This window comes from Sciurus carolinensis, chromosome 4 (assembly GCF_902686445.1).
Source record: "Sciurus carolinensis chromosome 4, mSciCar1.2, whole genome shotgun sequence".
Lineage (NCBI taxonomy): Eukaryota > Metazoa > Chordata > Mammalia > Rodentia > Sciuridae > Sciurus > Sciurus carolinensis.
Genome location: NC_062216.1, coordinates 86501085 through 86528216, shown reverse-complemented (window position 1 = coordinate 86528216; position 27132 = coordinate 86501085). Strand labels below are relative to the sequence as shown.

The window sequence follows — 27132 nt, the reverse complement described above, 5'->3', positions numbered from 1 at the left end:
GCTTCAAAACCTTGTCTTGATCTACCTGCCCTATTGTGAAACAGCTGAACTTCTGTCTGGTAACAATCTAGCAAGCCAGCCAGGAGGACTGGTGTCCACAGAAGCTGACCACACAATCAGGAACCTCAGGACTGTCCTTAGCAGCTTCTGGGACCCTTTACTCTGGGAACTCTCCCTTGTCTTCCTCCATCATAGCACAAGTTGCCTAAGCACCCTCCATTGAAGTAAGGAATCAACATTTGGGTGAGCCATAATCCCCTGCCCTGGATAAGTCTGTAACTCCCTTTCGTCCTGGATTGAGGCTTCTGCTCTTTGAAATTTGGTATGTTGAGATGGAGAAACAGGTGTTGAACTACACTGTTTTTATACTTTGGATATATATGTGTTTGCATGCTTGTGTGCATAAAGCACAGAGGGGAAGTATAATGTCTTTTCAAACAACAGGCCACTTGAACACATTCTTTTATGGGGAGGGGGGACAATCTTGGGGACAGAACCCTGGGGCACTTTGCTTCTGAGCTACAACCCCAATCCTTTATATTTTTGGAAACAGGGTCTTGCTGAGTTTCTGAGACTGGCCTCAAACTCACAATCCTCCTGTCCTAGCCTCTGAGTTGCTAGGCATTCACCACCATGCCCAGTCGCTTAGGCACATTCTGAAAAAATGGTCCAAATTTATTACTTAACTATATCTAAGAGATGAGTTTGAGTTTCTATTACAATACTGTCTGGCTACAATATGTATTAGAATTTGGGAAAAAAAGGTGGGGGGGGGGGGTCCAGGAAACAGCTTTGGGCAGAACTCAACTCAAACTTCAAAGTAAACTTCCCCCAGGATTCCTGGGCAGTCTGAATTTATTTTGGGGGAGGCACAGGGGTGGGGCACCAGTGATTGAAGTCAGGGGTTCTCAACCATTGAGCCACGTACCCAGCCCTATTATTGTCTTTTATTTACAGACAGTCTCACTGAGTTACTTAGTACCGTGCTGATGCTGAGGCTAGTTTTGAACTCATGAGCCTCCTTACTCAGCCTCCTGAGCTGCTGGGATACAGGCAAGTGCCCCTGCACCTGGCTGGGCAGTCTGAATTTTTAAACAGACTTTTCTAATATTACTATACTCACAGTGACATTTTATGACCTTTTTCTGGTTACATGCACCTAGTTTAATATTTTTATTTAATCAGCTTGCCTAATTTCAGGCTTTTGGCTCTGAATCTGTTTTCCCTTCTGCTAATCTTTTTGCCTGTACTCATTTGAGACAGAAAAGGGGGGAAATATGTAAAACAGGATTTTCAAAAATCAAGTTACTAAATTTGGTGTGGGGACACACACCTGTAATCCAAGTGGCTTGGGAGGCTGAAGTAGGAGGATCCCAAGTTCAAAGCCAGCATTAGCAATTAAGCAATGTTATAAGCAACTTGTCTGGAAATAAATAAGGGCTGGGGATGTGGCTTATTGGTTAAGTTCAACCCCTGGTACGGGGCGGGGGGGGGGGGGATCAAGCTGCTATGAACTGCTTTCCTGTAACATTTTTGGCCCATAGCCCTAAATATAATTTGAATTCAGCTGTCTTTTTACAAACCAGTATATCAATATAACAAAATTCCTCAAGAAATTCTATTCAAAATGGTTTATAAATAAATGAGTGTACAACTGAGTTAATTAAAATGAAAATGTCTTCAGAATTATCAGCATATATTTTTGCCTGGGTTTCTGGCCAGTTCAGATTATTATTTTTATTAGATATTTAACACCTAAGAACAAATATATAAATGAATGTACAATACAATATCCATTACATTCTGTTTCAAGTACAGCAACTTTTATGGGTTTTCTGTAACAAAGAAATAGTAATAACTATGCATGTCTGCTATGTCAGTTTTCATAAGTAAGTTTATAATAACTTAAAAATAAATAGCTGAGGTAGTGGCACACACCTGTAAACCCCAGCAGCTCAGGATGCTGAGGCAAAAGGATCACAAGTTTGAGACCAGCCTCAGTAACTTAGTGAGACCCTGTCTTAAAATCAAAAATAAAAAGGACTGAAGGAACAGCTCAGTGGTAAAGTACCCCTTGGTTCAATCCTCTGCACCCATAAATAGATAAATGTATGTCTGTAAGTGTACAGAGAAAACTGAGTCATTTCTAAGTAAGTTGACATACTGAAACAACAATTGCTAAATATAAATTCAAATACTCTTGGAAAGACAATGTATATATTTGGGTCTACTAAAAGTGATAAATGTGCTTTCATAAATTATTAGTCTATTTAAAAAAAAAAACAGTTTACATGTGTCTTTTCAGCAGATTGAATTCAGGGCCTTGCACATGTGAAGCAAGTGCTCTACCATTGAACCACATCCAGTCCTAAATGAGTAATTCTATATGCAAAGAATAAAAAAACTAAGCTGTTGTGATGAGAAAAATATAAGCACAAAATATATTACACTGAGAAACTGCCTAAATTCAGAAATTTGTTAAGTATTATTTCAAAATGGCTTTTTTCCCAAAAACTGTAAATTTAAGGAAGAAAATAAGGCAGAAATGAACCAGTAAATAGGAGAAAGCAAAATAGTTTTATGAGGATATATTTTTTGGTGAGTAAGATTAAAAAGAGAATAACGCTGAAACCATGGTCTGAGTTTCATCCTCCCACACCAGGCAGGGAACACAACGTGGTTAGGGAGCCTCCTCCGGAGAGGACAATTATGAGGACGGAAGGGACTCAGTCTGAATCCAAACTACTCAACTTGTTTTGGGTTTTGTTTGGTGGGGCTGCAGATGGAACCCACAAACTTACTACATGCTAGGAAAGGGTTGTACCACTGAGCTACTCCCCAGCCACCAACAAAGGAATCTACATTTTAGTTGACCCCACTGCCACCTGAAACCCATGTATGGGTACACGAGATCCTGGAAAGAATATGAAATGCCCAATCACACAAATACCTCTAAAGGAAAAAATTGTAAAACCTAATTCAAAGCAGTATCTGTTAAAACAGGAAGCACAGAAGTGCACGCTGCCTATTTTAATAAGGTCCTTAGACTTCTGTCTTCCTGTGAAAAGTCAAAATTTAATTATGTGGAGAGAAGGGAAAGAAAATTAAAACACCTGAAAGTTTACACAGATTTGGTATTGTGTTTTTCCTTGAAGATTTGGTATAATTTGATTATGTTCTACAGGGAACTATAGTTCTCTTTATGAAAATGATTTTACTTGCATTTATTAAGAAATTAAATTCACATTATTATTCAGATTATCTATTTCCTCTTGGGTGAACTCTGGTAATTTGTGAATTTTAAGGAAACTGGTCATCTTATGTAAGTTCAATTTTCTGGCAAAGAGCTGTTTACAGTTATTTTCTACCATTTTAATATCTATAGGCTCAGTAGTGACATGATCTGCCTCATTTTTTATATGGTTAATTTGTGACTTCTTTTTGTTTTTTCCTAAACAGCTAACCTAAAGGCTTATCAGGTTTATTGATCTCTGAGGCAATAGGTTTTTGTTCCATTGATTTTTCTCTATTATTTTTGTTTTCTATTTTATTGATTTATCTAATAATTTCCTTTCTTATTACAGCTTGAATTTCCCATTCTTTCTTAAAATCTAAGGTCACTGATTTAAGATTTTGCTACTTTATGTATACAGTGTGTGTTTCTTCCAGAAAACAAGGTTAAATGGGTCTTTTCTTTTGTGATACTTGGGATCAAACCCATGACGTTGTACATGCTAGGCAAGTGCTCTACCACTGAGTTACATGCCCAGCCTTTAAAGTTTTATTTTGAGACAGGATCTTGAGAAGTTGTTGAGACTGGCCCTTGGGATCCTCCTGCCTCATCCTCTCAGAGGTAATTACACCATACCCAGCTAGGTCTTGTGTTATTAATCCTCTCTGACAAGGTATATATTTTAACTGGCATATTTAGAACATTAATATTTGAGATGGTTAATGATATAATTCCCTATCTACCACATTTACAACTTTTCTATTCATAGCACTTGCTCTTTGTTTTATTTTATTTATTCTATGGGTTTAATGAAACATTCCATATTAATCTATTACATCTTCTCTTTCTTCTCTTTTAGCATATCAATTTTTTTTAAGTGGTAAAGCCAGAGATGGTGGTGCACACCTATAATCCCAGTTACTTGGAAAGTTGAGGAAGGAAGATCACAAGTTTGAGGCCAGCCTTAGCAATTTAGAGAGGCCCTAAGAAACATAGTAGGACTCTTGTCTCAAAAAAAAAAAAAAAAAAAAAAAAAGGGCTGGGGATGTAGCTCAATGTAAGAGCACCCTTGAGTTCAATCCCCAATATCACAAATAAAATAAGTGGTTACCCTTGAGTCTGCAACATGCATTTACAACCAATCTGTCTTCAAATAACACTGCATGATTTGGTGTGTAGTATGGGTAGCTTGTAACAAGGTCCACCCCTTGGTGTGTTACAGCAATGTAATCATTCATTTTATTTATCCATATGTTATATTCACTCAACATGTTACTGTTATTACTTTAAACAAGCAGTTATCTTTTTGATAAATTAAGAACAAAAACTATAACCTGGCAGGGTGGCTGTAATCCCAGCTACTCAGGAGGCTGAGGTAAAAGATATGCAAATTCAAGGCCAGCCTCAGCAACTTAGTAAGACTGTCTTAAAAAATAAAAAGGAAGTGGGTGGGAGAAGGAAAGAGTGGAATGAGACAGACATCGTTACCCTATGTACATGTATGATTACATAAATGGTGTGAATCTACATTGTGTACAACCACAGAAATGGAAAAGTTGTACCCCATTTGTGTACGATGAATCAAAATGCAGTCTGTAAAAGTAAGTTTTAAAATAAATAAATAGGATTGGCGATGAAGCTCGAGGTAAAGCACACTTGGGTTCAATCCACCAGTATCTGCCTCCCTCCCAAAAAGAGAAGATTAGAGACAACCCCAATTGTAAATGTTCTTGTTCTTCTGATTTTGAAATAATCAGGACATGTTAACCAATCACTACATTAGCACCAAGCATGTGTTCCCAGACCTAGTTCTTTCCCTAGTCTAGTTTTATAAATGCTAGTAATAAACCAGATCTTATGTATTACATGATCATTTTGTGTGATCATATAATGGCTATGATTCTAGGTTATCTTTGATCAACCTTTAGAAAAATGACAATATAGCTAGTGTTATAACTTGCAAATAATCAGTGCAGATTTGTGTAAACAATGTGTAACCAAAATAGGGAAATTTGGAGACTACCAGTTGCCATTAAATGTATTGGGAAATTATTGTTTTTATTTAAAAAAAAAGACAACCCCAATCAAAATTCTATCATCTATTTGTACAAACTGACAAGCTGATTCTAAAATTTATATGAAAATGCAAAAGAACAAGAAGAGACAAAAACAAAACAAAAACAAATTTAGAAGACTTATACCATCTGATTTCAAGATTGACTTGAAAATTACAGTAACTAAAACAGTGAGGTATTAGAATAGGGATAGGAATGAAGACCAATGCAAGAGAATAGGTAGCACAGAAACACATCCACATACATATTACCAACTGGGTATTTTATAAAAGTCTTAAAGTAATTGCATGGGGAAAAAAATCTTTTCAACAAGGCTGATAGGATGACTAGGGAACCAAACAGAAAGAACAAACCCCGATTCATACCTCACTCCATACATGAAAAAATACCTTGAAATGGCCATAGACCAAAATGTAAAAGTTAAAACAATAAAATTTTATAAAATAACTGAAAATTTTTATGACCCTGAGGTAAGCAAAACCATCTTTAAACAGGACACAAAAAATACAAACCATTAAGAAAACACTAATAAATAAGACTTTAAAAGATTCAAAGATTTCTGTACTTCGAGAAAATAAAATGAAAAAGCAAACCACAATATATATGCCTGATCAAAAAGAAAGCATACCTAGAACATATGGTGAACTCTCAGAATATCATTTTTTAAAAGAAGTGAAAGATTAGAACATGAATGTAACTTCAAAAAGACATACTAATGCCCAAAAAGCACATGAAAAGATGCTCAACATCATTAGTCACTGGAGAAGTACAAAATAAAACATGAGATTATAGTACACATCAGTTCACAGGGTTAAAATAAAAATTCAAACAATACCAAGTGATGAGGAAGAGACAGAGCATCTGAAATTCTAATATGTTGATGGGGGAGGTGGTATAAGCACTTGGGCAAACAGTCTGGTAGTATCTTATAAAGTCAAACATACTTACCTATGGCCCAATAATTTCATATCTAGATATTTCCCCTAGAGAAAAGAAAACGTAAGTCCACACAAAGACTTTCACACAAATGTTCATGGTAGTTTTATTTGTAATAGCTGAAAACAATCTGAATGTCCATTACATGTCATCTGTGGTGTGTACATCCATACAGAGGCATCCTATGCAGCAATAAAAAGGGATGAAATACTTATAAATACAATATGGAAGAACAGCAAAACATGCTGAGCAAAAGAAGTCTGACATAAGAGTACATTTAAAATGACTTCAATAATATAAAACCCTACAGAAAAAAAAAAAAAAACTTTAGAAGTGAGTTTCACTTAAACTATGGAGGCAGGAGATAAGTAGTTGAGTGGTTGCCTGAGGTTCCAGTAAGGGATATATTGGGACAAAAATGTTTGGGGATGATGGAAATGTTCTATACCTAGTCCAAGATCTTCGGTTTCTACATCCTCTTCTCCCTTAAAAGGGAAGCCAGTTTCCCTGGGAAAAAATGGTCAGGGAAAATACACAATAAGCAGGCAAAGTATAAGGTGAGACTAGAACACCTTGTACCAGAAAGAAAGTGTTCAAAAAACTAATGAGGTTAAGCTTGGTGGTGCATCCCTATAATCCCAGCTCCTCAGCAGGCTGAGGCAGGAGGAATGTAATTTTGAGACAAGTATGGGCAACTTAACAAGACCCTGTCTCAAAATAAAAAGGGCTGGGGGTTGGAGTGTTTGTCTAGCATATACAAGGCCCCCCAGGTTCCATCCCCAGCACCACAAAACACAATACAAAACTTAGTGGCATGTCAAAAAGAAAAGTATAAAGGGAATATGGAAAAATATCAACAAATATAGAAAGAGAATAGAAACTTCCATTTTAAACTTCCAAGGTAATAACTGTTTCAGACTGCAATTATCAATGGATGCTATAATCATAGAAAGATAGATGGAAAACAGGATAAAGAGAAACATGTCAAGCCAGGTATGGTGGTACACTCCTGTAATTCCAGTGACCCAGGAGGCTGAGGCAGGAGGATCCCAAATATGGAGACAGTCTGGGCAACTTAGAGAGACCCTAACTCAAAATAAAAAATAGAAAGGGCTGGAGATGTGGCTCAGTGATAGAGCAGCCCTGGGTTCAATCCCTAGTACAAAAAAAGTTTTGTTTTTTTTTTTCAATTATTTCTCAGTGAACACTTAAAATCACAAAACCAAAACAGTATGCACAAATTATGCATGCATATGAAAGCTTCTAGTTAAGGAGTAGGCAAATACATTTTGTGAACTCTATTAGCATTTCCAAAGTTAGCTATCCTCCTGTGCTGTTTTCACAGAATATATCATCTCCATTCTTTAGTACTATTATAAGGTGGATGTGAGATGTCCCCCAAAAGCTCACATGTAGAAAACTAAAGAAGGTTGAAGGAGAAATGATTGGGTCATCAAATGATTGGTTAATACTGATGGGATTAACTGAGTGGTAACTAAAGTGGTAGGGTGTGGGGTAGGAATTGGGGCATGACTTTGGGGTATATATTTGTATCTGGCAAGCAGAATCTCTCTGCTTTCTGATCAGCATGTGAGTTGCTTCCCTCCGCCACACTCCATTTCAGTCTCCTGTGCCATGCCTTTCCACCATGATGTCTTGCCTCATCTTGAGTCCCAAGGAATGGAGCCTGCTATCTACAGACTGAGACCTCTGAAACTGTGAGCCCTCAGGTATACTTTTCCTCCTCTACAGTTTGTTCTGATCGGGTTCTTTAGTCACAGCAGTGAAGAAAGCTGACTAAAACAATTACTAAACACCTATAATTTTTCTTGAGAGACTTGTGAATTTTAAAATACCAGAGATAAAGTCAAAGATGAGCATAAAGACCTGAAATATCTACAGATAAAGATCTGTTGTTCTTTGTTTTGTTTTTTGCCTTCTAACCACTCCATGAACTACATATACTGAGAGCTTTGTGGACTGATCTTTTTCCAGGTTAATGGATCTCTACATCTATAAAAAGTCAACCCCTTTGTATAAACTCCTTTACAGATCACTCTTTAGGAGCTAAAGGAAAAAATAAATACACTCAAAACTGTGAAATTCTGCAGTGAGTGAAGGTCAAATTGTTAAAACCTTATTTGAAATAGATTAATTTTCCTACTGATTATATTGTTGTAAATAAGCTTTAAAACACACGCTGGCTGTTACATATTATGAAATTCCTATTAAAATTAGTTACCCATTAGAATTAGTTATATAAAGTTAGTAAATGCCCATGCTTCACACAAAATATACAGAATCACCACTATTTTGTACCGTCATCATACGATATTTACATAAAGCATAATCAACTGCTTCTTTAAACATTTTTAGGTAGGGCTGGGGATATAGTTAAGAGGTAGAGTAGTATTGCTTAGCATGCACAACATCCTGGTTTCAATCCCTAGCTTCTCGGGGGGGGAAAAAAAAGGGGGTATTTAGAAAGTCTTTTTATATTTTTTTAATTTTTTTCTTATTTGTTCTTTTTATATACATGACAGTAAAGTGTATTTTATATATTATACATACATGGAGTATAACTTATTCTAATTAGGATCCCATTCTTGTGGTTGTACATGATGTGGAGTTACACTGGTTGTGGATTCATATATGAAAATAGGAAAGCTATGTCCGATTCATTCTACTGTCTTTCCTATTCACATCCTCTCTCCCTTCCCTTCTTTCCCCTTCGTCTAATTCACTGAACTTCTATCTTCCCCTCCCCGTCTCCCTTGTTGTGTTAGCATCCACTTATCAGAGAGAACATCCTGCCTTTGGTTTTTTGCAACTGGTGTATTTCACTCTGGATGATAGTTTCCAGATCCATTCATTTACCAGGAAAAGGCATAATAAAGTCATTCTTTTGATGGCTGAGTAATATCACATTGTGTATATATGGCACATTTTCTTTATTCATCTGTTGAAGGGCATCTAGGTTGGTTCCATATTTTAGCTATTGTGAATTGAGCTGCTATAAACATTGACGTGGCAGGTCACTGTAGTATGCTGATTTTAAGTTCTTTGGATATAAACTGAGGAGTGGGATAGCTGGGTCAAATGGTTGTTCCACTCCAAGTTTTCTGAGGAATCTCCATACTGCTTTCCATAGTGGTTGCACCAATTTGCAGTTCCACCAGCAACGTATGAGTGAATCTTTTCCCCCACGTTCTGGCCAACACTTATTGTTGCTTGTATTCTTGATAACTGTCATTCTGACTAGAGTGAGATGAAATCTTAATTTTGATTTACATTTCTCTAATTGCTAGAGATGATGATCATTTTTTTCATATGTTTGTTGATAGACTGTATTTCTTCTTCTGTGAAGTGCCTGTTCAGTTCCTTAGCCCACTTATTGTTTGGGTTATTTGGGTTTTTTGGTGGTAAGTTTTTTGAGTTCTTTATATATCCTGGAGATTGTGCTCTATCTGAGGTGCATGTGGTAAAGATTTTCTCCCATTCTTTAGGCTCTCTCTTCACGTTATTGTTTCATTTGAAGAGAGGAAGCTTTTTAGTTTGAATCCATTCCACTGATTCTTGATTTTACTTCTTGTGCTTTAGAAGTCTGGTTAAGGAAGTCAGTTCTTAAACCAATATGGTGGATTTGATCCTACTTTTTCTTCTTCTATTGGGTGCAGGGTCTCTGTTCTAGTGCCTAAGTCTTTGATCCACTTTGCATGCTGATTTTTGTGCAGGGTCAAAGACAGAGGTTTAATTTCATCTTACTACATATGGATTTCCAGTTTTCCCAGCACCATTTGTTAAACAGGTTCTTTTCTCCATGTATGTTTTTGTCATCTTTGTCTAGTATGAGATGACTGTATTTATGTAGGCTTGTCCCTGTTGTCTTCTATTCTGTACCATTGGTCTACATGTCTATTTTGGCGCCAATACTATGCCGTTTTTACTATTGCTCTGTAGTATATTTTAAGGTCTGGTATCCCGGTGCTGCCTCCTGCTTCGCTTTTCATGCTAAGGTTATTCTGGGTCTCTTATTTTTCCAAGTGAATTTCATGACTGCTTTTTCTATTTCTATAAAGAACTCATTGGAATTTCAATGGGCATTGCATTAAATCTGTATAGTGCTTTTAGTAATATGGACCTTTTTTGTGTGTGTGTGTGTGGTGCTGGGGATCGAACCCAGGGCTCTGTGTTTGCAAGGCAAGCACTTTACCAACTGAGCTATCTCCCCAGCCTCAGTATGGACATTTTGACAACATTAATTCTGCCTATCCAAGAACATGGATGATCTTTCCATCTTCTACGGTCTTCAATTTCTCTTTAGCCTTTTGTAGTTTTCATTGTAGAGGTCTTTCACATCTTTTGTTAGACTGATTCCCAAGGGTAAGGGTGTGTGTGTGTGTGTGTGTGTGTGGCTATTATGAATGGGGTAGTTTTCCTAATTTCTCCTTCAGTTGATTCATCATTGGTATATAGATACACGATTGATTTATAGGTACTACTTTTATACCCTGCTACTTTGCTGAATTTATGAGTTCTAGAAGTTTTCTGGAGTTTTTGGGTCCTCTAAATGTAGAATCACGTCATCAGCAAATACAGATAGTTTGAGTTCTTCATATCCTATTTGTATCCCATAGAAAGTCTTTTTATTTACCCAATAACAAGTCAGTGAAGATCTGCTAAAATATTCACCGTTGTAATAAAGACCAAAAAATATAAAGACAAAAGCAATATGGTAAACAAAATCAGTTTTCATAATTGAAAAGTATGATTTTGGCAAGGAGCCTTTTTACTTGGGTGATAACCTGTGACCATATCACGAAGAACATCCTGAATCAGCGAATTCATTAAACTGATGCCAGAGGTAAGTAATACTCAAAGAAAATCCCTCCCCTGGTGGGAAATTCCTTTCTTTCCCTTCCCAATTCACTCTTGCTTCTTCTATTACCTAACTATAATCTAGGTATTTTAAAAATGGATAATGGGTTGGGTTTGTGGCTTGGTGGTAGAGTACTTGCCTAGCATGTGTTTGATTCTCAGCACTGCAAATAAATAAATATCCATCAACAACTAAAACAATATTTTTTAAAAAATGGGTCATAGACCCATCATTATACACACAAGGAAACACACCTGAGTGGTTAAGTAACTTTGCCTACTGTAACAAAGTCAATTAGTATTACCATTTGCAACTATCCCCATACTCACTTTCATTGAACAGTTTTCCCAAGCTTAGTGTCTCAGCTCTGCTATAATTATTGTCACTTAGTGATTCTGAAACATATGTAAGATGAATGTTCTCTCAATTACTCAACTAACTTCCTTACATCTAATGATCATATGCTGAGTCCCACCTCAACCACCCATTCTCATGTCATAGGCTAGATCCTTGTGCTAGAAATTAATGTATTATGAGCAAAATCTTAATTCCAAGTATCCTTCTGGGACCAAATTATTGCCTTTCCCTTTCACTTCCTCCAGTTGCAATGAGTTCAACAATTCTTAACTCCACCGCCACCTATAATTTCTTCGTTTTTCACTAATTCACTACCATGACCTCACTCCTCCCCAACCAAACTGGTATCTGCAGACAATGTATTTTCCTGCAACCACTTTCTCTCCATTTCTAACTAACAAAATTCCAGTTCTAGTAAAATCCATTCTCCACTTACTCCACACCTGCACCCACAGTTATAATATCTGGGGGGGAAAAGTACACAAGAGTTATCTTTATTTAAATTTATGACAACAAACCATGTGTGCTATTTCAATGCTATCTGAAATAGTTCCATCACATTTTCTTACTCCATGTACTCTTCCAGATAATTATTTTTCACACTTTCTCTTCTCTCCCTGGAAGCAAGGAGACTGGAATACTTCCAACCACTTACCTCTGAAACTTACACGTTTAATAAGCATCTTCAGTGTAACCAATTTCTCCATCAAAGCTCATTCTTCTGAAGTTTTCTCCAAACTAGTAAATGTTCCACCTTTCACTTAGTTGCTCTGAAAACCTTAGGGTCACCCTTGGCCGGCCCCTAGACACACACACACCCCAACACACATCACCTCCAACACAAGAAATATCTCCCCCTTGCCAACTCTATTGTTGCTTCCTCAGTTTAAGCCATAGGGTCTCTTCTCTTATACTAATGAAACTTGAGTAACTTTCCCTACTTCCGCTTATGCGGTGACTACGTTGTTCCCCACAAAACAACTTATTATTCTTTTAAAATAATTCCTATCACTTCTTTTAATTTTTTTTTTTAGTTGTAGATGGACACAATACCTTTATTTTATTCATTTATTTATATGTGGTGCTGAGATTCAAACCCAGTGCCTCACACATGCCAGGCAAGCACTCTACCCACTGAGCCACAACCCCAGACCCCCTATCACTTCTTACTTGTTCATAATCCTCTAGTGACTTTGAACATGTTTAGATTAAAATATGACATACTTTCCAATGGTTGAAAGACCTTGTATCAGATGCAGCTAAGGCCAATGTGCCCATTCTGGTCCACTGTCTAGTTTTGCAAATCAAGTTTTACTGGAAGAGTCATATTCATTTGTCCACACATCACCTCTGGCTGCTTTTCTTCTACAATAGAGACAAGCAGCTGTGATGAAGCCCCAAACACTGGTTTTATTCTTGTGCCCCAAGTAGTGCCTCCCTGTCTTCCAGCCACACCGGCAGCTTCCTATCCTTGTTGCAGGCAGCTCACTCACAGGGCAGGTGTTTGCCTGAACTCACGCCCACACCTTCTCCCCATGCCCACATGCCTTGTTCCCTCATGTTATTCACATCCCTGCTCAAACATCACTACCCCAGAAAAACTTTACTGCTAACTAAAATAGCACCATACTTTTCTCTAGCTCATCACATGCTGTTTATTCATAGCCCCTATCACTGACTTCATATATTTATTGTGGTTTACAGTCTTGTCCCTTACTTCCCCAAGAACAGAAGTTCCATGACAATGGGGCCTTTTGTTCTATTCATTGCTGGCATCTCCAGAACACCGCACGTGGTCAGGTTTCAGTGAAGTATGAACTCAACAAGTTTTCACAATCTTCATTTGTGTTATGGACTGAATATGTTTCCCCCACTAAATCTTCATATGAATACTTAACATATATGACTCAACTATGATTTTACTTTACCATGGTGCAAAATCAATACACATTCAATAGAAACAGTATTTCAAGTGTACAATTTGGATCTTTTCCTGGGCTAGCAAAATGATATTTCTGCAATACTCGGCAGTAAGCTATGTGGAGCCCTGGGAGAATGAATGGGTCATGGCACAGGTGGGGCCACCACAAAGAGGTAGCATAGGCAGTGCCATGACAAGATGTGGGGGTCACTGCCAATGCCATGGGTCCAGCAGGCATGTGATCAGGAGGGGGAAATAACCAATACTTTACAGTGCACTACTGCTAAACTATGCTCAGTAGATGTCAGGTGTATTAAATGCAGTAATTCTACCTACCATACTTTTAACTCATGATGGGCTTATCCAGATATACCCCATCTTAAATTAAGCAGTATCTGTACTAAATTTAATTTACATGTTGATTCCCAAGGGGAGGACCAACACTCAGTGGAGCCCCAGGAGAATGAATGGGTCATGGCACAGATGGGGCCACCACAAAGAGATATTATAAGCAGTGCCATGACAAGATGTGGGGGTCACTGCCAATGCAATGGGTTCAGCAAGCATGACTCCTGCCCTCAGTAGGTTCAGAAGGCAAGACCAGCTACCAGGGTGTCTGGAAGTGGAACACTGAACTGAAGAGGATTACTCTAAGACCTTTTCATGGAGTTTAGCATGTTAGGTCTTGCACTTACTTGGGACCTGTTGCCTTTTTCTTCTTCCAATTTCTTCTTTTTGGAATGGGAATGTCTATCACATACCTGTCTTATCATTATATTTTTACCTTCCTTTTTTTTTTTTTGCCATGCCGGGGATTGAAACCAGGGCCTTGAGCTTGCAAGGCAAGCACTCTACCAACTGAGCTGTATCCCCAGTCCTTACCATTATATTTTGGAAGCACATAACTTGTTTGATTTCAGACTCACAATCAGGGAGTAATCAGTCTCAGGATTAATCATACCTGAGTCCCACCCATATCAGATTTAGGTATTTAGATGAGACTTTGAATTTTAGACTTTAAAATTGATGCTGGAAAGAGTTTTAAGATTTGGGGTGGGGGTGCTGGGGTAGAACTAAAACTAATTTATGCAAAAAAAGAAATGAATTTTGGGTAAGGAAGAGGCAGAATGTTATGGATTGAATATCTATGCTCTCCAAAATTCACACACTGAAAATCCTAACCCATAAGGTAATGAGGTCAGGTGATGAGCATTTGCCTAGTATATGCAATATCCTGGGTTCCACAACCCAGCGTCACCAGAAAAAGGGGGCAGGTATAGCTAACCTTTGGGAAGTTAACTCGTCAGGAGGCTAACATCATCATGAATGGGATTAGTGCCCTTAATAAAGAGTTAACAGTTCTCTTAGAATCTTTCCACCTGTGAGGATACAATGAAAGCCTGGAGGAGGATCCTCACCAGAATCTGACCTTGCTGACACCCTGATCCCAGAGTTCCAGCCTACAGAACTCTTAAGAAATTTCTGTTATTTATAAGCTACATAGTCTGTAGTACTTTGTTACAGCCTAAATTGTCCATTCTTTGTTTTTCCTCATTTAATTTCTCTTCATTCTTATTTAAGTTCTTGTATTTTGAATAGTGGAATAGTGGGGGGGGGGAATCTTTAAAAACAAATACTATAATTTACATGAGAATACTTAATCTCAGGTGACAAATTACATAACAATCTGAAAACATATCACTGATCACTGGATATACTTAAATCTCATTTATATCAATGAAGCTACAGCAATGGATGACAGCAGATTATTGTTATTTCTAATGGTTTGAACTTCCAGGTTTTGGTCCAGCATGTAAGGAGTTTGCAACGTCATCAGTCTATCCCAACAAGAAACAACTCTTCTCAGATCCATCCAGGAATACAGGACACAGCAACCACTGCCACAAACATTGGAGACAAACTGGCAAATACAGAGAACCACCTGTAGAAGTGGAAACTCACAAATGGGAACCTCCACCAGAACCAGCACCAAGGCAGGGAAATATGAATTAGAACTGACAAACTGCTAGATGCTTAGAGTAGACAAATCTGAGAGCTAAAACTCCAAGGGGGTTAATCACATACTGCAGTGAGTCTTACCTCCCATTCTCACAATAAAGTTTAAAAAAACAAAACAAAACAAAAAAAAACCTATTATGGTTTAGACATGAGGAGTTCCCCCTAATGTTCAAGTATGAGACAATGCAAGAAAATTCAGAGGTGAAATGATTGGGTTATGTGAACCTAAACCTAATCAGTGCATTAATCCCCTGTTAGGGATTAACTAGGCAGCAATTATAGGCAGGTAGGATGTGGCTGAGGAGATAGGGTGGCAGCTGTGGACAGTGAACGGAGTTCTCCCTCTGCTTCCAAATTGTTTTATGTCCTGAGCTGCTTTCCTCCTTGATGTTCTGCCTCACGTCCAGCACACAGCAACACAGTCAGTTGTCTATGGATTGAGACTTCTGAAACTGTGGCACCAAATAAACATTTTCTGTTCTAGAATTATTCTTGTCAGGTCTTTTGGTCACGGCAACCCAAAAAAAAAAAAAAAAAAAAAAAAAAAAAAAGCTGACTAAAACAACCTCACACTTTTGGCAGGTGAAAGAAAAAAATACCCATTCTCAAACATACCCAGATCATTCTGTTCTTCTTAAGGCTTGCCCTCAAGGGAAACTGTTTAATTAGAGCCCAACCAACTGGGGTTTCAGAATCTCACCAACCTGAAGAAATCTGTTAGGTGGAAGAATGGAAATACCCAACTCAAGCCCCTTCTAACGGATCATCGTGTCTCAGGTAAGGGAACAGTTTGAAAATCACATGTGAAGGTCACAGGTCAAGAATATAGTCACTAAAAGAAGGAAACCTAAGCACAGAACTATAAAACGTTTCTCTTCTCCCACACCTCACCCTCACATCACTAAGGGTCTATTTATTTACCACAGTACTTTCTAACCAGTATGTCATGTGTACCTGTCAACCGAAAATTATAAATTATACTAAGAGGCAGAAAATACTGTTTTTATGAGACAGAACAAGTATCAAAATCACACTCAGACTGGGAGTGATGGCACATCTCTGTAATCCCAGGGACTCTGGAGGTTGAGGCAGGAGGATCTCAAGTTCAAGGTCAGCCTCGGAAACTTGGTGAGGCTTCTGAGGCTCTAAGTAATTTAGCAAGAGCCCATCTCAAAATAAAAAAGGAGCTTGGAATGTAGCTCAGTGGTTAAGCACCCCTAGAGTCAATCCCCTGTACCAAACACAAAACTCAGATATGGCAGGGATGTTGGAATTATCAGGAACTTTAAATAATCATGATTAATAGGCTGATGAAAACAGTAGACAATATGCAAGGACAGAGAGTAAACATAAAAATTCTAAGGAAGAATAATAAAGAAATGTTAGAAATCAAAAACCCTGTAACAAAAGTGACAAATGCCTTTGATGAGCTCTTTAGTCAACTACACTCAGGTAAAGAAAGGACATCTGAGCCTGTGGATGTGTAAATGGAAACTTCCAGAACTAAAATTCAATGAGAAAAAAGGCACAGAGGATCCAAAACTGTTGGACAACTGCAAAACATGTAATGTATGTGCAATGGGAATACCAAAAGTAAAGAGAGAAAGAGAAGAAATATTTGAAACAAAATGATCGAGAGTTTCCCAAAATTATTTAGACACCAAGCCACAGATCCTGAAAGGATAAACCCCAGAATTTACATCTAGGTATATCATATTTAAACTGTAGAAAGTCAAAGATAAAAATCTTGGAAGAAACTAGATGGGGGGAAATTTTATCTATATAACAGCAAGTATAATATAGCTGCTTCCCACTCCTGCCTTCCTAAGCAAGGCTGTTGGTCCTCCTTAATCCTTTTATGTTTCCATATTTGCCTGGCATTCTAAATTCTAAAGAGAAGTCCCACCTACATGGTTAAGATGTTGTTTGCTATCTTTCTTTAGACTTACAGAACCCAGAATATCAGACGCTGCTCCTTACTTTGTAGCACTAACAAAAAAACATGTTACTTGCTGTGAGACTTAACTCAAAGTCTCACTTGATTAAAAAAACTAGCAGAAGAGCGAGGTCTATTGAAATGTTCTGGTCAAAGGGGGGGGGGGGGGGGAGGAGATGCATGCTTGGGGTGATGAAGACCCTGCTCAGCACACAGTCTTCCTGCTCACTACTTTTCCCTACCTCCTTCCCCTATTAAAGCTCTTTGCACCCCTGAGTTCCCCTAGATGGAGCTCTAGGGTGATAGCCCACTCCACCTTCTCAAAACTGCTCACTCTTGAATAAACCTGATTTTTCCTAATAACTCTCCTCTCTGGAGTACTGGCCTTTGAAAGGGGTAGCCTGGATTTTTATTCCAGTAACACATGGATAACAATAACATTATAATTCTCAGTAGTTATTCAAGGAAGGAGAGAAGGGAGTGAAATGCTGAGGGGGAGGGGACTGATCAACCTAGAAAAAATCCTGTATCATGTGACATTATCCTCCAAAAATGAGAGAAGGCTGGTAGCATAGTTCAGGTAGAGTGCTCACCTGTCAGTTCATCCCCAGCAATGCTTCACACACAGACACACATGCAAAGTGGAGAAATAAAGACTTTCTCAAACAAAACTTGAGGGAATTTGTTGCCAATAGATTTACCTTGTAAGAAATATTAAAAGTTCCTCTAAGAGGAAGAAAATAATATAGTTGTAAACTCAGACTAATAAAGGAAGAGCATTAGAGAAGGAATAAATGAAGATAAAATGAGTAATAGTTTTGTGACTTACCGTTCTGTTTTTTATAAATTAAAAGTAATTTTGATTGCTCAGCAATTCACTGCATAAGTGGAAATGGTTTGGAAGTATGCAAGGAGATGAATAAAACTTGTTTTAAGATGTCTGTCACCAAGACATTTTCTCTTAGAATTGCTTATTCTTTTAACACAGTCTTACAAAATACATTCAAATTTTTAACCACGTTATCAAAAAGGAATACTAAGATGATCTCAGACATAATTGATACAAACTCTAGATTCAGTCACTTGTTGACTGTATGGTCTTAGACAAGTTATCTGAGTAACTTGTTTATAAAACCCAAACTTCCTAATTAACTGTAAGGATTAAACATGAAGGAGATGTAAATTCACCTAGCCCACTGTTCAGATAATTTTAAATGCTGAATGAATTGTTAAAAACACCATGAGTCTTACAGCATTCTCTCTATTCTCCTTTATAAACTTACTTCAAGTTAACAAGTGTACAGCCAATCTCTGATAAATATACAAAAATTTAAGAGCATACATTTTGTACAGCTCACTCCAGCATGTTGATTTCAATTTTTTCCTTCTTAGTTTCAAAAACTGTTAACTTGTAATAGTGATCCACTTTATGCTTGGATATAGCCCTTGCTGATCTGCTACTGTGACATTTTTTAAAAGGAACATGCTTCTTTCTCTTCCTCTCCTTGTCCCTAATTTCAGAAGAAACAGAACTACTTTTCTTCCCATCCGAGACAATTATCTGTTCTTGAGTACACATCCACCACAGGAACAGAAGTAATTCAGACCTGGGTATGGCACCAGATCTAAGAAATGACTGTCTCCCAAATTAACAAGTGACTTACAGCTCCAGAGAATACAGGATATAGTCTTTGCTTCATCTCTTTAAAAAACTTCCCTGTATCCCTGATGGGCAGAATCACAGTCTCTGAAACAGGAGTCCCTTGTGTTTTCTCCTTTGCTAGCAAAGCTATAAAACAGCTTTTTCCCTTTTCTCAAAACGCTGTCCTCTTTATTGGATTGAATCTGGACAAGGACCGAGCTTTCAGTAACAATCTTGCCTAGTCTAGTAATAAAGTTTTTTGAATGGTGGGGGCTGACAAACACTCAAGTAGTTTATGAACTCTTCCCTAGAGGTAAAATGACAAATTTGTCTTTATGAATGTGTAACAATACATATTTTTTAAAAAATATTCTAATTATATCCTCTAATAAGCATCTTAAATGTAACATTTCAAGCTTAATTCCTAAATTCTTCCCTCCCCAAGCCTCCTCCACATTGCAGTCTTTCCTATTATAGCAGTTACATTTTACTAGCAGTTTAAGCCAAAAACCCTCTCATACTATGTGAACTATTAACTCTACATTCAAAGGAATACGCAAATTCCGACCACTTTTTTTTAAAGCAGTTCTAGGTACACAGCAAAACCAACTACTTCTTATCACCATCCATTTTGGTTCAAGCCAAAATGAATGAATTTTGGAGACAGGAACTTGCTAAATTGCCTAGGCTGGCCTTGAACTTGTGATTTTCCTACCAATATCGACTTTACCTGGAAAAGCTAAAATAATATCGGGAAAAGGTATTCAATATCACTAAATAGAAAATGTTAATACTTATGTATGGTATTTATTGATACATTTCAAAATAATTTATGCTGAATGAAAGCATATATACAAAGAGTACATGTTGTATAATTTCATTTATAAAGAGTTCTAGAAAATGTAAATCAACCTATAGCGGACACAAGGTAATTCAGTGGTTGTTTGGGGCTTAGGACATTAAGATGGATTGCAAACAATGAGGAAATGGGAGGTGATGGAAATGTTCTGTATTTTGATTGTGTTTATGATCCCTTATACTTCTGTCAAAACTCATCTAGTCTTGTGGTGGCCCACAACTTTAAACCCAGTTACTCAGGAGGCTGAGGCAGGAGGATCACAAGTTCAAAGCCAAACTTAGGACAGCCTGTCTCAAAAAATATAAAGGAAAGGGGACATAAATTCAGTGGTGAAGAAGCAGAATGCCCTTGAATTCATTCCCCAGTACAAAACAAAAACAAAACCCCACTTCTAAATTAAAATAGATTAACAATAACTTAAGTCAATTTTCAGTTGAACTAGGAATAAACCCAGACTGTCCTTACTTTTATATTATTTTCTCACCTTAAATTGCCTAATAAAGAATAAGTACTGAGGGCTGGGGATATAGCTCAGTTGGTAGAGTTCTTGCCTTGCAAGCACAAGGCCCTGGGTTCGATCCCCAGCAACACACACACAAAAAAATAAATAAGTACTGATATAATATGGAGAAAAGAGCATTCAGATCCATTCACTGGGAATTTATGTTGGTACCATCTTTTCAAGAAAACATTTTGACAAAACCAAGTTATAATGTTCACACTTTGCAAACTCTTTAAGCCAGCTAAAAGTTTCAAGAAACTGCACTATAGAAATATCATTCCAAGTATATTTTCAAGGATGCTACCATACTACTTGTATGACAGGATATCTAAAAATAATTTTTTTAAAAAAATTCTCAATGCAGACCAACAGAGAATGGTTAAATATTTAATAGTACACGATGTCATATCATTAAAAAAGAAATCAGATCTATGTGATTGCCTTGATTGAAAAAAGGCCAAAATCTCCAAACTAGGTGTATAACTATTTGAACAAGAATATTTTGAAAGAATTAAATATTAATCTGGAGACCAGACAAGGGTAGTTAATTAAAGGTAACAACTTTCACTCTTATTCCTATTTTATATATTGTTCATTCCTTTGATTTGGAAATTATCATTTTAATAACATAAAAAGCAATCTAAAAATACTGCTGATGCTTAAGACAAATTTCTAAGAAATGCTGACTATTCTGAATTACATTTTAAAATAAATCATTTGGAAGAGGACATATACAGTAAGAACAAAATGCAATTAAAAATACTACTGATGTTTAGGACAAATTTCACAAGAAATGCTGACTATCCTGAGTTACCTTTTAAAATAAACCCTATCTTTCACATGATTACACAGCAAGACAATATATACTTAAGCTAAATTCTACAAAGATTAACATTTATTATGTAGGCACTGCTATGCTGGCATTAAAAGATAACTATTAGGCTCTCTTCTAATATATAAAATTCAAGAATACAAACTGAAAACTTTATGACCGATCTCCTACAGTGCTCAATGATGTCTATGGTATACTACTTGTACTGGGCCCAGCTATTAAGAGTAAACTCTCGCCAGGTGTGAAGGTGCATGCCTGTAATCTCAGCAGTTCAAGAGGCTGAGTTCAAAGCCAGCCTCAGCAAAAGCAAGGCGCTAAGCAACTCAGTAAGACCCTGTCTCTAAATAAAATACAAAATAGGGCTGGGGATGTGGCTCAGTGGTCGAGTGACCCTGAGTTTAATCCCCAACACCAAAATAAATAAACAAACTCACAGGGCTGGAGTGAAGCTCAAGTTCAGTGGTGGAAGGAATGCTCATCATAAGCATGGCACTGGGTCCAATTCCCAGTACCTCCTTCCCAAAAAGTTAATGCTTTTCTAAAGAGAAAAGGCCCCTCAAAATATAACAATTTCATGTACACAAGTACCCTATGGGGTCCAAATATAAATAAAATTCGTGAAACAGCCTTAACAGAAACAAATTCATGGCATTTTTGTAATAAATCTGTAATATTTGAAAAAATATAATTTTTTCAAAATTAGATATACATGAACACTGAAGAGGAGAAAAAGGTCCTGGGGGAGGGAAGCAATCTTCTGGAACCATTGCAAAATATTCAAATAAACCAAGTATCAGGTCACTCCTTCAAAACAGTGTTATTTGAAAATGCTATCATATAGCTCAGTGGTAGAGAGCTTGCCTAACATGCATGTGCAAAGTGCTGTGTTCAATCCTCATTATGAAAGAAAGAAAAGGATAAAAATGTAATTTGTATTATAAATATAATTGTGGTCTTATATTTTTAAAAAGGGCTCTGCCAAAAACAAGTATTTTTAATGAAATTAAATAAACCAAAAAAATTACTACTGAGTACATAAAAACATAACATCAATAATACTTTATATTGAGAATGTTTAAACTAACTGAAGCATAATTTCCTTATAAGGGTGGTCATGTGAAAAGACATATAATCACAGAAATGTGACAAGGTCACTTCAACCCCACCAGTGCTTTATTCCTATAATTCTCCAAAATATCTTATCACAACAAGTATTCATCTATTATCCCCTTTCAACAAATATTTTAGAGGCCATTGCGTGCTATGTTTATTCATGCTAGGGGATGGCTATGGCAGAAGCACTGAACACATCACAGTGGTATAGCAATATACATTCATCTTCTCTCTCACACTGTTAAGAAGCAGTTTGGTAAAATGGAAAAGAACGCTAACCTAGGGGGGAAAATGGGCTACAATTCCTGCTCTAACCCGCTTACAAGTCCTTTTTAGCTTTCAGATTAACAAAGCCATGAGTGATATCACACAAACTTAATTCAGAACATACATCAAGCTAGGTTAAGAATTTATAACTTTTTAAACAATAATCAGTACAACATTTCATTCCAACATTTTAGGGCAATTGAAATTCATAACCATTTGGAAATGACAAAATATTCTAAGCCTTTTTATTAAAAAAAACTTGGAAATGTTATTCATACTAAAACTACAAGAGCTAGAATTGCAAAATGTCCTACACCAGGTCACAAGATTCTTTAAATATTAAAAAAAAATTATACATATAAGCTGAAAATTTGTCTAATGAAACTTTTATTCCTTTATAAATTTTCTGTATTTTTAGAATAGAAAAATATTTTAAATTAAAAACCCTGAGACAACTTCTCTCAAACTTTCAAATGACATGATATAAATCCTTTTTTATAAATGAACTCTATGTAAGTATCTCCTTATGAGTCTGTAATCTGTATGTCCTTGTTATACAGATAAATATATCAGTTTTTTGCTTTAAGAATCTACAGCTGGGGCTGTAGCTCAGTGGCAGAGTACATGCCTAGCATGTGTGAGGCACTGAGTTCAATCCTTAGCACCACATAAAGGCGTTCTGAACTACAAAAAATAAAAATACTTCAATCATATTTTCCCATTTTTGTATTTTACTCAAAATATGTAACATTTTGCCAACCAGGTTTTAAGAATTCGAAGAGTGAACATGTTTTAAACAACTATAACTATGGCAAATTCTTTTTAGGGGAAAAAAGTTTTATACCCAAAGGTTTACTGACACAATTTATCAAGATTTTCAAAGAATAAGACAAATCTGAAACTAGTCCCTAGGGATTAACTACTATCTATCTTAATTTCCTTTCCTCTGAAATTGAGAAGGGGGGAAATGGAAAGAACAGGGCTGGGTATGTAGCTCAGTGGTAGAGTGCTTGCCTAGCATATGCAAGGCCTTGGGGTTTGATTCCCAGCACTGTAAAGAAAAAAAAGTAATGTGTGGCAACTTTAGGAAAAATTTATATATGAAAAAGTTTATTAGAAAAATAAACAACTTTAAATTATACAGTATTTTCTACTTTAAGACTGAAATAAAGCAGATATGCCTATGGATTAAATAAACATCTGATTTACAAAATCTCATTTAGTCCTATTTTGTAAAACAAAATATAAAATACAAATGGTGAAATAATGGATTATTGTTAACTATTAAGAAATCCAACATAAAAGTTCCCATAAAACACCATTTGTGCATGTACCAAATATGGCAATATTTAAAGTATATTAAAAAGCTTTCACTAAATATACCAGTTCATTATCAAAATCAGCATTACCATATTAAAATGCAAGTTCTGTTGTCTATTTTTTTAAAAAGCTGTCAACTAGAAAGTGATTAGCAAACTTTTTCTTAAAGGACCAGATAGTAAGTATTATATAGGCTTGTAGGTACTATTGATCCTAATACTCAACTCTACCACTGCAGGAAGAAAGTATTTACAAACAACATGTAAATAAATGTTATGTACAACCTATAGGTTGTAGTTTGCCCAATACTAAACTACACATAGATTTTGAGTGACAGTGATTATTTCAGGAATTATAAATATGAACAATTTAGATGACAACATTAATAAATGTACATTACAGAGTAAAATGTTCACTTACTTTCCAGTCACAATTGAACGTGTCTGCATATATGTACACATACAAGTCACAAAATTCATTTTAATTCCACATTCTTTTTGGTTTGGTGCTAAAAATAGTGTCAGATAAGCAGTAAAAGAATCATGAGTGACTGAGTACTCAGAGGCTAATCAATAACTATGAAATTTGATTTTAACATCTATTTCTACACAATGAAAAAAACTAATTTATTCATGGTGGCCCTAAAGAAAGTATTGAATGGATATTTTCAAATGTTATTTTAAAAATTTAATTGAATTGCTACAATTTGAAGCTAAATGTGATTTGCTTTTGTTTTATTAGAAAAAATACTCAAGCAAGGTCTACAATCATCGGTCAATTAAGAATGACTTACAAGAACATGAGGCAATAAAATAAAAATACAGGTACAAACTATATATCTGAAACATTTCTATTTGGCAATTTTTTAACAAATCAAAATTTAAAAAAAAAAACAAAGATTGCAGATTACTTCGCAGATACAGAATAAAGCAATTGATGAAGTGCTTAAGCAAAAGAAAACAAAAAATAGAAAGAAAACACACTGCTTTTCTTTTCCTTTTAAAAATAAAATCACATTTGCTACAGATCATATGGATAATACCCTTATTAAACAACCTTTCCAGAATGTCTTATAGTAGCAGTGCTTTTATTTGCACTTCATTAATTTTATATGACTCATTTCATGTATATAGCTCTTTACCCCACTGTTAACGAATAAAGTCTCCCATAATTTTTATTATTTTTTTATTTTTAAAGCAAACGAGAAATGATTTATGCATCATGGAACCTTTCCCATTTTGGAACCAAAGGCTTAATTCTATATTTTTGTCTATTCTTTCTTTAAAAAATTTTGTAAAAACTGCTGGTTTTTATATCACTGTAGTAAAGTGAAAACTCCTTAATCAGGAGTATTTTCTGCAGTTTGACTGCATATAACCACATACTTTACAATATGTCCTTCCTACAGTAAGGAAATTGATTTCACGGTAACTGTCAGAAATGAATGCCATAATTCTATTATGGGTATAGGTCCTCCCTCAAAGACTTTCTGGAAGGATGTTCAATGTGTTTTGTTCTTATAGATATTAACAGTAGTACATAGTCCCTTAAGTCTGCAAAAGACATTTATTGTTAAAGAAGGTGCTTTATTAACAATTCCTCTGGCAGCACTAGTGAATTACAATATCCTTCAATATTATTTCTACCATAATATATACATTTAACTTTCATGCCTCTAGAAAAACATCTACAGTACATTTCATAATATAAAAATATATTACAAATCTGCTGAATTATTTACAAGCAATGTTCTATTATTTCTATGCAACATTTGTTTGATACAATACTAACAAGTTACACATATTTCCATTTCTGTAAGTTAAAAAAAATTCCATATGGCTTCTTGCTAACCAAGCAAGAAAGTGATTTTATTTTCCTTTTCAAAACCAACTTTGGTGCATAAAGGATTCAGTTTGAAGATACTCTTAAAAAAAATACAATTTTTCTTATATTAAGAAAAAAAAACTCAAAAACTAAAAATGCTTTCCTCAGAAAAAAAAAATTAGAGTCATATAGGTTAAATGAAATACGAAGATTATTCAAATTTGAAAGAGAGGTTTTTCAAAAACCGTTAACAGATTAGTTATATAGGTAAATATTAACATACTGTACTCCATGAGAAAACCCTAGTCCTGAAAAGGGAGCCACCAGACATACTGCAACACTCTTTAACAGTAATTTTCAGCCCTAATTCGAAAGACGAATTTTTAGTTGATTGCAAATGTCGTTCACTGTTTGCTTAAATACAAATTGAACACTTTTCTTATCAGAGTTCTGCAAAAGAACACAAATGGCAACCAATCACATCTATTTATCATAATTGAAAGGTTAATTATCTCTTGATTATTTCACTCTAAATATTTCCTAATATGACTTCAAATCAATGGACACTGTCAAGATACATATCCTTACAGTGTTTTTGGTATTTGTAAGGGCACAAGTTATAATTGTTTTTCTTTCCAATAAAACTATTGTAATCACTAGAGGGAAGAAAAAAAAAGCTTAAAGCAGCAAGCATGCAAAGCCTTTAAGAAGCTGTTCCACTATGTTGCCAGAAGAGTGTTTGCTCAGTCTCCCACAGTACCATTCCATGAAAATGTGGATATACAGTAATATATTAATATATTCCACAGAAGAGCCTACTTCATTCACAGAATGTTTACACTAAGCATAAATATTATTCTAAATACTGGATTAAAAAAAAAAAAAAAAAAAAGAGGAAGGGGGTTGACTCTAATGTGCAACTTTTCCTAAACCCATTGTCAGTGACTAAGACTGCAGGTGTCCCCGCTTGTTTGCTTTTTATGTATTTATTTATTTTTTACCTCTTCAACCTCTTCTGCGGCATTGTTCTAGAAAAAGAGAAAAAGGAAATTTTCTTTTATTCAACTGAATCAAATACACTGAGTAGTTCAAAAGAGACATTAAAAATATGTGTAAGATATAAGGCAATGTGAACACAGATCATCATTAGAAGTTATTTCCAAACTTGTCTTTCTACATATTTGTCAAGAACTGTGTACACCTTAGAAAGATAAATAACAAATATTACACAGTCAGAAAAAAAAGTTATTTTCCCATGGTGGCACACACATGTATTTCCAGCTACAATGAAAGCTGAAGCAGGAGGATCATTTGAACCCAAGAGTTTTGAGGTCAGTCTGGGCAATGATAGCAAAACCTGTCTTTAAAAATTAAAAGGAGAAAGAAATGGGCCAATTATTTCCAAAACATCTGCATAT

The 27132-nt window shown here is 36.0% G+C and overlaps 1 protein-coding gene and 1 non-coding gene across 4 annotated transcripts in view; one reads left to right on the top strand and one right to left on the bottom strand.

Moving 5' to 3' along the window:
- Aebp2 (AE binding protein 2) overlaps positions 1–27132 on the bottom strand; it is a 131706-nt gene that overhangs the window by 30907 nt on the left and 73667 nt on the right. Inside the window, exons 7-8 of one of the 3 annotated variants that reach the window (XM_047550402.1) lie at positions 26716–26742; positions 23678–26164 (exon numbers count right to left, since the gene is read on the bottom strand). In XM_047550402.1, the coding sequence (XP_047406358.1) occupies positions 26119–26164; positions 26716–26742 (73 nt within the window). In that variant the 3' untranslated portion in view covers positions 23678–26118. Of the gene's footprint in view, positions 1–23677; positions 26165–26715; positions 26743–27132 lie in introns of those variants that run through there. The other 2 variants (XM_047550399.1, XM_047550400.1) reach the window with 2 other exon arrangements.
- LOC124984108 (small nucleolar RNA SNORA72) lies at positions 4951–5081 on the top strand. Its single transcript, XR_007108569.1, has one exon. It is a non-coding gene; the product is annotated as a small nucleolar RNA SNORA72 (small nucleolar RNA).